The sequence below is a fragment of the Takifugu flavidus genome, chromosome 3 (genome assembly GCF_003711565.1).
Source record: "Takifugu flavidus isolate HTHZ2018 chromosome 3, ASM371156v2, whole genome shotgun sequence".
Classification (NCBI taxonomy): Eukaryota; Metazoa; Chordata; class Actinopteri; order Tetraodontiformes; family Tetraodontidae; genus Takifugu; species Takifugu flavidus.
Window position 1 is genome coordinate 12,369,179 of NC_079522.1, and position 12,170 is coordinate 12,381,348.

A 12,170-nucleotide genomic window follows, 5' to 3' on the forward strand; every position below is an offset into this window, starting at 1 on the left:
TTCCAGTGCCTCGTCACTGCGTTTTCGTTTGTACTTTTTCTCGACGGTTTTTTCCCTTTATGGTGATTTTTAGTTCGTAGATTTTCTGTTGTTACTTTGCTAGAGTTGTTTCCGTTGCTACTTTGATTGATTCCTTCGTCTTGCACCTTTTTGTTATCAATAAAAAGCCGTATCTTCTACTCTGCATCTGGGTCCTGGCCTCCTTTCCATAACAGAACAATCCGGCCACTATGGACCCAGCAAAGTCAGATCTGCTGAAGCAGACGCTTTCCGTGCAAGCAGAGCGGGTCCACCAGGTGGAGTCGGCTCTGCGCCAAATGTCAGAGCACATGCAGCGCATCACGGCCGGCGTCTCTCAACTCAGTGGTCAGCTGGTGGCCCTGGACGAACGGCTTCCTCGCGTACAGGACATCGCCGCGTCAGTCCCAGTCGACAGCCCGCCGACCAACCCTGCTACACAGCCACGTGAGCCTTATATCCCCATCCCAGGAAGGTATTCAGGAGACTTGGGGACATGCTCCCAGTTTTTGCACCAGTGCCAGTTGGTTTTTACCCAGCAACCCCTCACCTACTCCACCCCGCAAGCCAAGACTGCCTTTGTCATGAGTTTGCTCACCGGACAAGCCGCTGCCTGGTCCGTAGCTGTCGCCCCACAGCGACAGGAGTTGATGGGCGATTACACCGGGTTCGTGGGGGAGATGAAGCCAATTGCTAGACCTCCGACAGGGTAGCTCCTCTGCTTCTGACTACGCTGTAAACTTTCGCATTCTAGCGGCAGAGAGTGGGTGGGGGGATTCAGCCTTGCAAGCCATATTCCTCAAGGGGCTAGCAGGAGAGCTGAAGGACGAATTAGCTGTTCGTGATGAGTGCCACTCCCTCAACTCCCTTATTGATTTAACCATCCACATTGACAATAGGATCAGGGAGAGAGCCAGGGAGCGGCAGGGGATGCAGAGGGGACAGTTCCGCACCTGCACCCAGTTTTACTCACCTGACTCCTTCCCGAGATCTCCTGCCGCCTCCCACTACGCCCAGGAGCAACCGCCGCAGCCCGCAGAGGAGCCCATGCAGTTAGGAAGGACACGCCTCACGGCAGCAGAGAGACAACGCCACATGCAGCACCAGCTCTGCCTCTACTGCGCGCAGCAGGGACACTATGTTTCCCGATGTCCTGAGGTGCCAAGGGGACGGGGTTCACCTATAAGCCGAGGGACCGAGCTGAGTCGTATCTCTTCCTCCTCCACGTCAAGGATCCAAGTCCAAGGTACGATCCATCTCCCTGAACACTCCGTCCCTACTAAAGTGTTAGTGGATTCCGGCGCAGATGAAAGTTTCATCGACTCAGACTTTGTTAACACTCATGGCATCCCCACTTATGACTTGTCGGTCCCGAAAGAGGTGCACTCAGTAGATGGTAAACTTCTAACGTTAGTAACGCGCAAAACGCAACCCCTGAAATTGAATCTCTCCAGCAACCACCACGAGTTCATAGAGATGTTTGTTATCTGCACTCCTCTGAATTCCATCATCCTGGGCATCCCCTGGCTGAAGCTTCACAACCCCCACATCGATTGGTCTACTGCCACCATCCGCAACTGGAGTAACCATTGCCACGCCCACTGCCTTAAATCCGCTCTGCCAACCAGGCCCACGAACCCATCTCCAGCACCCGAGGAGATCAATTTAACCAATGTTCCTTCCGACTACCACGACCTGCAGCAGGTTTTCAGCAAAGCATCTGCCTCCTCGTTACCCCCCCATAGACCTTACGACTGCGCCATAGACTTGCTCCCCGGCGCCACTCTTCCCACCAAGAGACTTTTTCACCTGGCCAAGCCAGAGCGGGAGGCGATGGAGAAGTACATTACGGAGTCAGTGGCAGCCGGTCTCATTCGTCCCTCCTCGTCTCCCGTGGGGGCGGGGTTCTTCTTCGTAGAAAAGAAAGATAAATCCTTACGCCCCTGTATTGACTACACCGGACTAAATGACATCACTGTGAAGAACAAGTACCCCCTCCCTCTGATTGACTCAGCTTTCAGCCCCCTACACACAGCTACGGTGTTTACTAAATTAGATTTGAGAAACGCTTATCACCTCATCAGAATCAGGGAGGGGGACGAGTGGAAAACGGCTTTCAACACCCCGCTAGGTCACTTCGAATACTTGGTGATGCCCTTTGGACTAACTAATGCCCCTGCCGTATTTCAATGTCTAGTCAACGACGTGCAGCGGGATCTGCTGAATAAGTCGGTGTTCGTTTACCTGGATGACATACTGATCTTTTCCAGGTCGTTGGAGGAGCATGTTGGACACGTGCGGGAAGTGTTGAAGAGACTATTGGAAAATAAGCTGTACGCCAAAGCGGAAAAGTGTGAATTCCATGTATCCTCTGTAAGTTTCCTAGGCTTTGTGATTGAGAAGGGACAGCTTCGCGCAGATCCTTCCAAGGTGGCAGCAGTCAAGGACTGGCCCATGCCCACTACTCGTAAGCAGCTTCAGCGTTTCTTAGGCTTTGCCAATTTCTATCGACGTTTCATACGAAACTACAGCCGCCTGGCAGCACCACTCACGCGTCTCACGTCCCCCAAGCTCACTTTCGTCTGGTCTCCAGATGAACAGCAGGCCTTCGAAAAACTAAAAAACATGTTTATTAATACCCCTGTCCTTACGCACCCAGATCCGGAGCGACAGTTCGTGGTTGAAGTTGATGCCTCAGACTCCGGTGTAGGGGCCATCCTCTCTCAGCGTCATGCCACTGATAACAAGCTTCACCCCTGCGCCTTTTTTTCACGCCGTCTCTCCCCAGCAGAAGCCAATTATGATGTAGGTAACCGGGAACTCCTGCCGGTGGTCCTGGCTCTGCAGGAGTGGAGGCACTGGCTGGAGGGAGGGACACAGCCTTTCATCGTGTGGACGGACCACAAAAATCTCGCCTACCTGCGCACCGCTCGCCGCCTGAACTCACGACAGGCCCGCGGGGCCTTGTTCCTCGGCAGGTTCCGCTTCACGATCACGTATCGCCCCGGCTCGCGGAACACAAAGCCTGATGCACTCTCCCCCCAGTTTTCCTCGGAGGAGAGGGAGCCCTCCAGGGAGACCGTCTTGGACCCGGAGTGTGTGCTGGGCAAGGTCCACTGGCCAGTCGAGGCGGAGGTTCGGGAAGCGCTCCAGGGACAGTTGGTCCCAGACGGATGCCCGGTCATCGGTACTCTCATGGGGACACACCTCCCGAATAGCCTGCCACCCAGGAGTCCATCGCACTTTAGCCCTCATCCGACAGCGCTTCTGGTGGCCATCCATGGCGGCGGACGTCCGGACCTTTGTTGCGGCGTGCACCATGTGTATACACAGCAAATCTTCACACAGGGCCCCCGCAGGACTTCTGCAGCCGCTACCCATTCCCCCTCGTCCCTGGTCCCACATCGCTGTGGACTTCGTTACCGGGCTGCCCCCCCTGAAGGTAACACTACTATCTTAACAGTGGTCGATTGTTTCTCCAAGGCGGTACATTTTGTTCCCCTTCCTAAACTCCCCACCGCCTTGGAGACGGCAAACCTCCTGATTCAACATGTTTTTAGACTTCATGGAATCCCGCAGGACATCCTGTCAGACCGCGCACCTCAATTCACCTCTCAGGTGTGGAAGGCGTTCTGCCGGGCCCTGGGAACCACCTCCAGCCTCACCTTGGGTTACCACCCCCAGTCCAACGGGCAGACAGAACGAGCTAACCAGAGTTTGGAGGCATCCCTGAGTTGTGTGGTCTCCCGCCTCCCGTCCTCCTGGGCCTCACATCTACCCTGGGTGGAGTACGCCCACAACTCTCTCGTCAGTGCAGCAACTGGTCTGTCTCCCTTTATGGTCAACCACGGCTACCAACCTCCTCTGTTCCCCAGCCAAGAGTCCGACGCGGCGGTACCCTCGGTCCGAGCCCAGTTCCGCCGGATCAGACGGGTGTGGCGGGAGACTCGAGCCGCACTGGACAGGACAGCGGAGCGTAACAGACGCCTGGCGGACCGCCACCGAGCACCGGCGCCTAATTACCAAGTGGGTCAGCAAGTGTGGCTCTCCTCCCGCGATCTCCCCCTCCAGACTGATTCCAGAAAACTCGCCCCCAGGTACATCGGCCCTTACCCCTTGGACAAAATCATCAACCCTTGTGCAGTCCGTCTCCGCCTCCCAGCTTCCCTGAACATCCACCCAGTGTTTCATGTCTCCCTCCTCAAGCCCCCACCAACCTCCTGCGCCACCACCGCCCCCCCGCACCTTGTCAAAGGCCATCCGGCCTACACGGTCAACAAGATTTTGGATGTACGCAGGCGGGGAAGGGGATTCCAGTATTTGGTCGACTGGGAGGGGTACGGCCCGGAGGAGCGCTCCTGGATTGGGCGCTCCCTCATTTTAGACCTGCAACTGTTGAGGGATTTTTATCTCAGGTTCCCAGACAAGCCAGGTAGGCGTCCATTGGGGGGGGGGGGGGGGGTACTGTTATGGCTCGGGTTTCTCGCCTGCTCCCCCACCTGCAGGATCGGCAGGCAGGGGCGGGCCGAACTCTGATGAGCGCTGAGCCTCTGGCGCACCTGCAGCGCATTACCTTAATTCGGCGGCTACTTAAACTCCCCTCTCTTTGCCTCCGGTGCCGGATTGTTGTTTCGCCGCTAGCTCCCACCCTCTGTGATCTCCAGTTTTTTGCCTCCTGTTTTCCGTGTTTACTTCCAGCGTGTGAGTTTGTTCCAGTGCCTCGTCACTGCGTTTTCGTTTGTACTTTTTCTCGACGGTTTTTTCCCTTTATGGTGATTTTTAATTCGTAGATTTTCTGTTGTTACTTTGCTAGAGTTGTTTCCGTTGCTACTTTGATTGATTCCTTCGTCTTGCACCTTTTTGTGATCAATAAAGAGCCGTATCTTCTACTCTGCATCTGGGTCCAGGCCTCCTTGACTTTCCATAACACCATGAGGGACAACAGTCTCTGGTGGGGGTGTGACAGATTAATGATGATGTTCCTTCTCAGGACATGCAGTGCTTCAGTGCAGTGTCCTCAGTGGAGGGAAGAAAGTCCCACTCTCCTCACAGTCTTGCAGACAGAGGGGCTGGATTCTCCACACTTCATAGAGATGCAGTTGGTCAGAACCTAAGGATGGGTGTGGGGGCAAATGGGTTCCCCTCATCTTACCCAGGAAGTAGATATTCAGCTGACACAGTCACAGAGCAGGTGAGGGAGTCTGTGAGGTGCTCCCTCAGGTGCTTAGTGCTGCTGACCACGTGCACAGCTGTGTTATTGATGAGGAGCCTTATGCTTTTACATCATGTGTAACTATATCTAGTTATTCCGGGCTGGATAATTTTGTGGTGCCAATCAGTTTTTAAAAATAGCTGTTTACAACCAGTTGAATTTGACCGGGTTTAATACTGACCCTTAAAATATTGGCCCGCTCGTCATCTTTTATTTTAACTGTCAGTTTGAAGTATGGTTAAATCTAAAATGAAAAGGTTTGAATGCATTGTGAAAGAGTTAAGTAACATCTTTCAGTCAATAAACAGGATCTACTGTACGTATCGGTGTTAATGTGTGTATATAGGGTGGCTATAGAGATGATAAGTTGACAACTCTGAATAATATTCACTGCACCTTAAGGCACATTCATTTCACTGTGTTTATCAGTAAAACAGGCAGTTGTTTGGCCCCTTGTTAACATCAGTTTCTCTCCTCATTCTGAGACGAACATTAAACCTCATCTTGATGTTTGTTTGATCTGAAGATGGAGGCATTAATTTATTAAAACTGATCATGTGGAGTATGTTGTCATGGGCTTATTGATTTATCATATGTTATCATGTACATCACGTTATCATGAGTTTTTTTGGTGGGGGGGGTTCGCAAATTTTATGTTTATCTTTGTGATTTTATAGGATAAAAATGAGTGGGGTTGCAATTTGATTTTTAAGTATAACATCACAAAGAAGCAAGTCTAAATATAGGTTATTTTGCCTTTTGTAATTTTTGATTTCACATTTTTTCTACAAATACAAACAGAACATAACAATAAAGGCAGTCAAATGATAGAAGCAACTGTGAGCAAGAAACAAAAATGGGAAAAAAGTAACACAAATAAGGATAACAATAAAAATAACGGCAATATTTGAAAGCAAACACATTTTTTCATATTCAGTGTAAAAAGTTATCTCAAGGAGTCTTTCTCCTATAAATCCACCTTGGCATGAAAAAATAGCTCTAGTTAAGTGTTAAAGTTATTTGCTGGAGGTTGATTTTTACACAAAAGGCTTTGCAGATATTGTCAAAGACACATAATGAATGTACAAAACTGTTGGCTATAATAGAGTCATGTATGCATATTTTTTTTTGAGTGAAGAAGACTGTCGTCAAGAGTAAAAGCACGGTTTACACCTCAGGTGATCTTGAACAGAAGTTAGAAGCTAGAAGTCAGATGAAGAAGTTAAAACAGGCCAAACCCCTTTTCTACACACACTTTATCGTGTTGCAATATGAATGCTGTCCTCTTCGCGTAAAAAATCAATTTGACATCTTTTTAAAAAAAAACCAAAGGTTTATCATTGGAAATAAAAAATATGTTACCCGTGTTTAAAGGAGCTTGAGCTCATTCGAGTATGAATGCAGTATTCTTAATGTGACGATGAGTTTGATAGACCTCCTAAACCAGGGATAGAAGAGAGCATAAATCAAAGGGTTTATACAAGAGTTGATCATCAAAATCCAAAACAAAACAGCAAAGTAAGATAAGTTGTTGACAGTGTCTGCACCTGCGAGAGCTGGATAGTAATAGGGACCAAAACACAAGAGAAACACAGTGATCACAATCCCCAGAGTTCTGGCTGCTTTCCACTCTGATTTTGTCACTCTGGGAGCTGCGTTCACAGCGAGGGCAACATTCTGAATACGAATGACCCGCATTTGGGCCACAGCAGCTATAAACACTCTCATGTACATTACAACCATGACAGTACAGGGTAAAAAAAGGGTTATAAATAGATCAACAGATCCAGAAATGTGGCTGATGACAACCACACACTCTCCGTGGCAGGAATTGTACCTTTCTGGCTGCTGGAGGTGGCCCATCAAAATACTTCCATTATACAGTAGAGAACAGGCCCAACATAGGCAGATTGCAATTTTAGCTTTTCTCAGGGTTACCTTGGTGGTATAGAGCAGAGGGTCACAAATAGCCAGATAACGGTCAATAGAAATGAGCACCATGTTGCCCACAGATGCAGAAAGTACACAGAAAGTAACATAAGGAGTCAGAGCACACATCAGCTTTCCTAAGCGCCAGCACATTTCCACATAACGCAGGCCCTCGATCGGCATCACCAGCAGCCCCACCACCAGATCAGAGACAGCAAGAGAGAGGAGCAGGGTGTTGGTGGGTGTGTGAAGCTGCCTAAAGTGAGAGATAGAGATGATGACAAGAAGATTAAGAGTCACAGTGAGCAGAGAGAGTGAGGCCAGCAGGCTGCTGAACACTGCAGTTTCAGAGAAGGTTTGGTTGAGCCTCTTGCAGGAGGAGTTAAGCTTAGCAAAGCAGGGCAAAGGTTCCCCAGTGCTCTCCATGAGACAGGAGAAGAAAAGGTGCAACTCCCCCATCAGAAGCTAATTTATCCTCTTCAGGTTGGCCTTATTTCCCTCTGATCACCTCACCACTGATGCAACATAATTTTCCCTCCCTTCAAATCAAATGTCAGTCATTGTTGTATTCGGTCCTCATAGATCCCTTGTGTAAACCTGAATTCTCTTCTTCCTGTCCTAGTTGGAACTTGCCATTGATAAAAAACATAAAAGTGAATTTATACAGTCTTTAAATTAAATGATATTAGTAGTTTGAGTCTTCACTGAAATAGTCAACTACTGCGTCAAAGACTGTTCCAATTGTATTTGTGAAAATAAATTCCCCATAGATTCAACTGTGGGTACTCAGGAAGAGAAAGACACTCTAAGGTGTTCAATAAATGTGAATACTTCTGTACTGAGTGTACACAGAATATAGTTCTCTTGCACTGCTAATGAAATCTGATTTATTATATAATGTGCATAGATATATTTTATTTTTTCTCTTGATGGTGTTTTCCCTTTTGAGGCCGCGGGGAGGGTGCAGGAGCCTTTCCCTGCTGCGTGCAGCTCAAGGCCGTCCACCCCTGGATGACTTGGCAGCTCATCCCAGTGCCCTATGGGAGCATTTTGCTGTTGGGTATATTGCTCAAGAGTTCCTCGACAGTGCTCCGAATGGGTCCTGGCACCTCCCCCCTGCTGTCAGAACACCTTGTGGATTTTGTCTGCACCAGGTCTTGAACCCAGAACCCTCTGGGTTGTTGGTGCGCTGGTAATGCACTAAAACGGTTGACTCCCTCGATCTGCCTGAGGGCCCCTGATGTCGCAGCCATCCAGCCTGGCTGCCATGGTGCTTGTTCAGAGGCCAGATTTGTGTGCCAATAGAGGACTGATATGACAAAGATGCTGGAGACTGAAACTTGGGTCTACTGGAGACATGTTGGTGTCACCAGGGAGGTGTCCACATGGAGTGCATGATGGTGACTGCAGGAGTTGTGCATCAGTCTACGTCTGGTTTTAGGTCTCCTGTGTTGGAAACTGCAGAGTCAAGACGTTTGAATGTAGAGTGGGGGTGAGTCAAATGTCCATATTAAGAGTTCAGCAGCTTTTATTCAGCCTGGTGGTCAATCAATCTTTATCAATTATTATTTCTTTATAGAGCATCTGTTACAATCAAAATGGTCACTAGGTGCTTTACAGAATCTCCGGGCCTGATCCAACGAGCAACAGTGCCAAGGAGAAACTCACCTTTACCAGGAAGAAATCTTGAGCAGGACCAGGCTCATATGGGAGTACCCTCCTGCTGATGGCCGACTGGGCAGAGAGGGGTGAGGAGTTGTGGGGAGGTCAGATAGAAGAGAGAATAGGCATAGATCATGCACTAGTGCTGCAGACCCTTTTTTCAAGGACCATGAGGGACAACAGTCTCTGGTGGGGGTGTGACAGATTAATGATGATGTTCCTTCTCAGGACATGCAGTGCTTCAGTGCAGTGTCCTCAGTGGAGGGAAGAAAGTCCCACTCTCCTCACAGTCTTGCAGACAGAGGGGCTGGATTCTCCACACTTCATAGAGATGCAGTTGGTCAGAACCTAAGGATGGGTGTGGGGGCAAATGGGTTCCCCTCATCTTACCCAGGAAGTAGATATTCAGCTGACACAGTCACAGAGCAGGTGAGGGAGTCTGTGAGGTGCTCCCTCAGGTGCTTAGTGCTGCTGACCACGTGCACAGCTGTGTTATTGATGAGGAGCCTTATGCTTTTACATCATGTGTAACTATATCTAGTTATTCCGGGCTGGATAATTTTGTGGTGCCAATCAGTTTTAATAGCTGTTTACAACCAGTTATATTTGACCGGGTTTAATACTGACCCTTAAAATATTGGCCCACTCGTCATCTTTTATTTTAACTGTCAGTTTGAAGTATGGTTAAATCTAAAATGAAAAGGTTTGAATGCATTGTGAAAGAGTTAAGTAAACATCTTTCGGTCAATAAACAGGATCTACTGTACGTATCGGTGTTAATGTGTGTATATAGGGTGGCTATAGAGGAGATGATAAGTTGACAACTCTGAATAATATTCACTGCACCTTAAGGCACATTCATTTCACTGTGTTTATCAGTAAAACAGGCAGTTGTTTGGCCCCTTGTTAACATCAGTTTCTCTCCTCATTCTGAGACGAACATTAAACCTCATCTTGATGTTTGTTTGATCTGAAGATGGAGGCATTCATTTATTATAACTGATCATGTGGAGTATGTTGTCATGGGCTTATTGATTTATCATACGTTATCATGTACATCACGTTATCATGAGGTTTTTTTGGGGGGGGGTTCGCAAATGTTATGTTTGTCTTTTTGATTTTATAGAATAAAATGAGTGGGGTTCCAATTTGATTTTTAAGTATAACATCACAAAGAAGCAAGTCAAAATATAGGTTATTTTGCCTTTTGTAATTTTTGATTTCACATTTTTTCTACAAATACAAACAGAACATAACAATAAAGGCAGTCAAATGATAGAAGCAACTGTGAGCAAGAAACAAAAATGGGAAAAAAGTAACACTAATAAGGATAACAATAAAAATAACAGCAATATTTTAAAGCAACCACATTTTTCATATTCAGTGTAAAAATTTGTCTCAAGGAGTCTTTCTCCTATAAATCCACCTTGGCATGAAAAATAGCTCTAGTTAAGTGTTAAAGTTATTTGCTGGAGGTTGATTTTTACTCAAAAGGCTTTGCAGATATTGTCAAAGACACATGGTGAATATACAGTTGGCCTTTATAGTGTAACTTTTTTCCGTGGTGAAGAAGACTGTCGATCAAGAGTAAAAGCACAGTTTACACCTCAGGTGATCTTGAACAGAAGTTAGAAGCTAGAATTCAGATGAATAAATTAAAACTTTCTTAAATCACAAACATCTTTTCTCCACACACTTTGTTGTGTTGCAATATGAATGCTGCCCTCTGAGAGTAAAATGGAGTTTGACAGCATTGTTAAATAAATGGTTATAAGATAGCAGTCATAAAAAATGTTACCCCTATCTAAAGGAGTTTGATATCATTCGAGTATGAACGCAGTATTCTTAATGTGACGATGAGTTTGATAGCCCTCCTAAACCAGGGATAGAAGAGAGCATAAATCAAAGGGTTCATACAAGAGTTGATCATCATAATCCAAGACGAAACAGCAAAGTAAGATACGTTGTTGACAGTGTCTCCACCTGCGAGAGCTGGATAGTAATAGGGACCAAAACACAAGAGAAACACAGTGATCACAATCCCCAGAGTTCTGGCTGCTTTCCACTCTGATTTTGTCACTCTGGAAGCTGCATTCACAGCGAGGGCAACATTCTGAATACGAATGACCCGCATTTGGGCCACAGCAGCTATAAACACTCTCATGTACATAACAACCATGACAGTACAGGGTAAAACAAAGGTGATAAATAAGTCAACAGTTCCAGAAATGTGGCTGATGACAACCACACACTCTCCGTGGCAGGAATTGTACCTTTCTGGCTGCTGGAGGTGGCCCATCAAAATATATCCATTGAAGAGTAGAGAACAGGCCCAACATAGGCAGATTGCAATTTTAGCTCTTGTCAGGGTTACCTTGGTGGTATAGAGCAGAGGGTCACAAATAGCCAGATAACGGTCAATAGAAATGAGCACCATGTTGCCCACAGATGCAGAAAGTACACAGTAGGACACATAAGGAGTCAGAGCACACATCAGCTTTCCTAAGCGCCAGCACATTTCCACATAACGCAGGCCCTCGATCGGCATCACCAGCAGCCCCACCACCAGATCAGAGACAGCAAGAGAGAGGAGCAGGGTGTTGGTGGGTGTGTGAAGCTGCCTAAAGTGAGAGATAGAGATGATGACAAGAAGGTTAAGAGTCACAGTGAGCAGAGAGACTGAGGCCAGCAGGCTGCTGAACACTGCAGTTTCAGAGAAGGTTTGGTTGAGCCTCTTGCAGGAGGAGTTAAGCTTAGCAAAGCAGGGCAAAGGTTCCCCAGTGCTCTCCATGAGACAGGAGAAGAAAAGGTGCAACTCCCCCATCAGAAGCTAATTTATCCTCTTCAGGTTGGCCTTATTTCCCTCTGATCACCTCACCACTGATGCAACATAATTTTCCCTCCCTTCAAATCAAATGTCAGTCATTGTTGGATTCGGTCCTCATGGATCCCTTGTGTAAACCTGAATTCTCTTCTTCCTGCCCTAGTTGGAACTTGGTGTTTGTACCTTGTGAGTGATGCAGTCATCTATATTTACCTCTATCAAGGAGGGTTGTTTGACAGTCTGCATTTCTTTCTTGGTGGTCCGTGATTTACGAGTGCTTTTCTAGGTATTGATGTGAATCCACACATAAGACCTCATAATCTCAATGTTTCCTAGATGCGCTGGTCAGAAGGCCTGTCTGCTGGAACAGTACATAAAATCTTGAATGTGTCCTATAAAGTCTCTGTCATCCCCATTGGTGATGAGGGAAACAATGGCTGTCATCTGGAAATATTCTTGAGCTTATCAATTGTTGAACTGAGTGCAGATTCTGCGTTGTAAAGGCTGAACAAGAAAGGAACTCGG

The 12,170-nt window shown here is 47.3% G+C and overlaps 2 protein-coding genes across 2 annotated transcripts; both read right to left on the reverse strand.

Annotated features, from left to right (window-relative positions):
- Window positions 1–6,555: 6,555 nt before the first annotated feature.
- On the reverse strand, window positions 6,556–7,585 carry LOC130522803 (trace amine-associated receptor 13c-like). The gene has a single exon (XM_057027534.1). The coding sequence runs from the start codon at window positions 7,583–7,585 to the stop codon at window positions 6,599–6,601; it is 987 nt and encodes a 328-aa protein (XP_056883514.1). The 3' UTR covers window positions 6,556–6,598.
- Window positions 7,586–10,625: 3,040 nt separating this feature from the next.
- On the reverse strand, window positions 10,626–11,612 carry LOC130522802 (trace amine-associated receptor 13c-like). The gene has a single exon (XM_057027533.1). It carries the CDS (start codon window positions 11,610–11,612, stop codon window positions 10,626–10,628), a length of 987 nt encoding a protein of 328 aa, XP_056883513.1.
- Window positions 11,613–12,170: the final 558 nt, after the last annotated feature.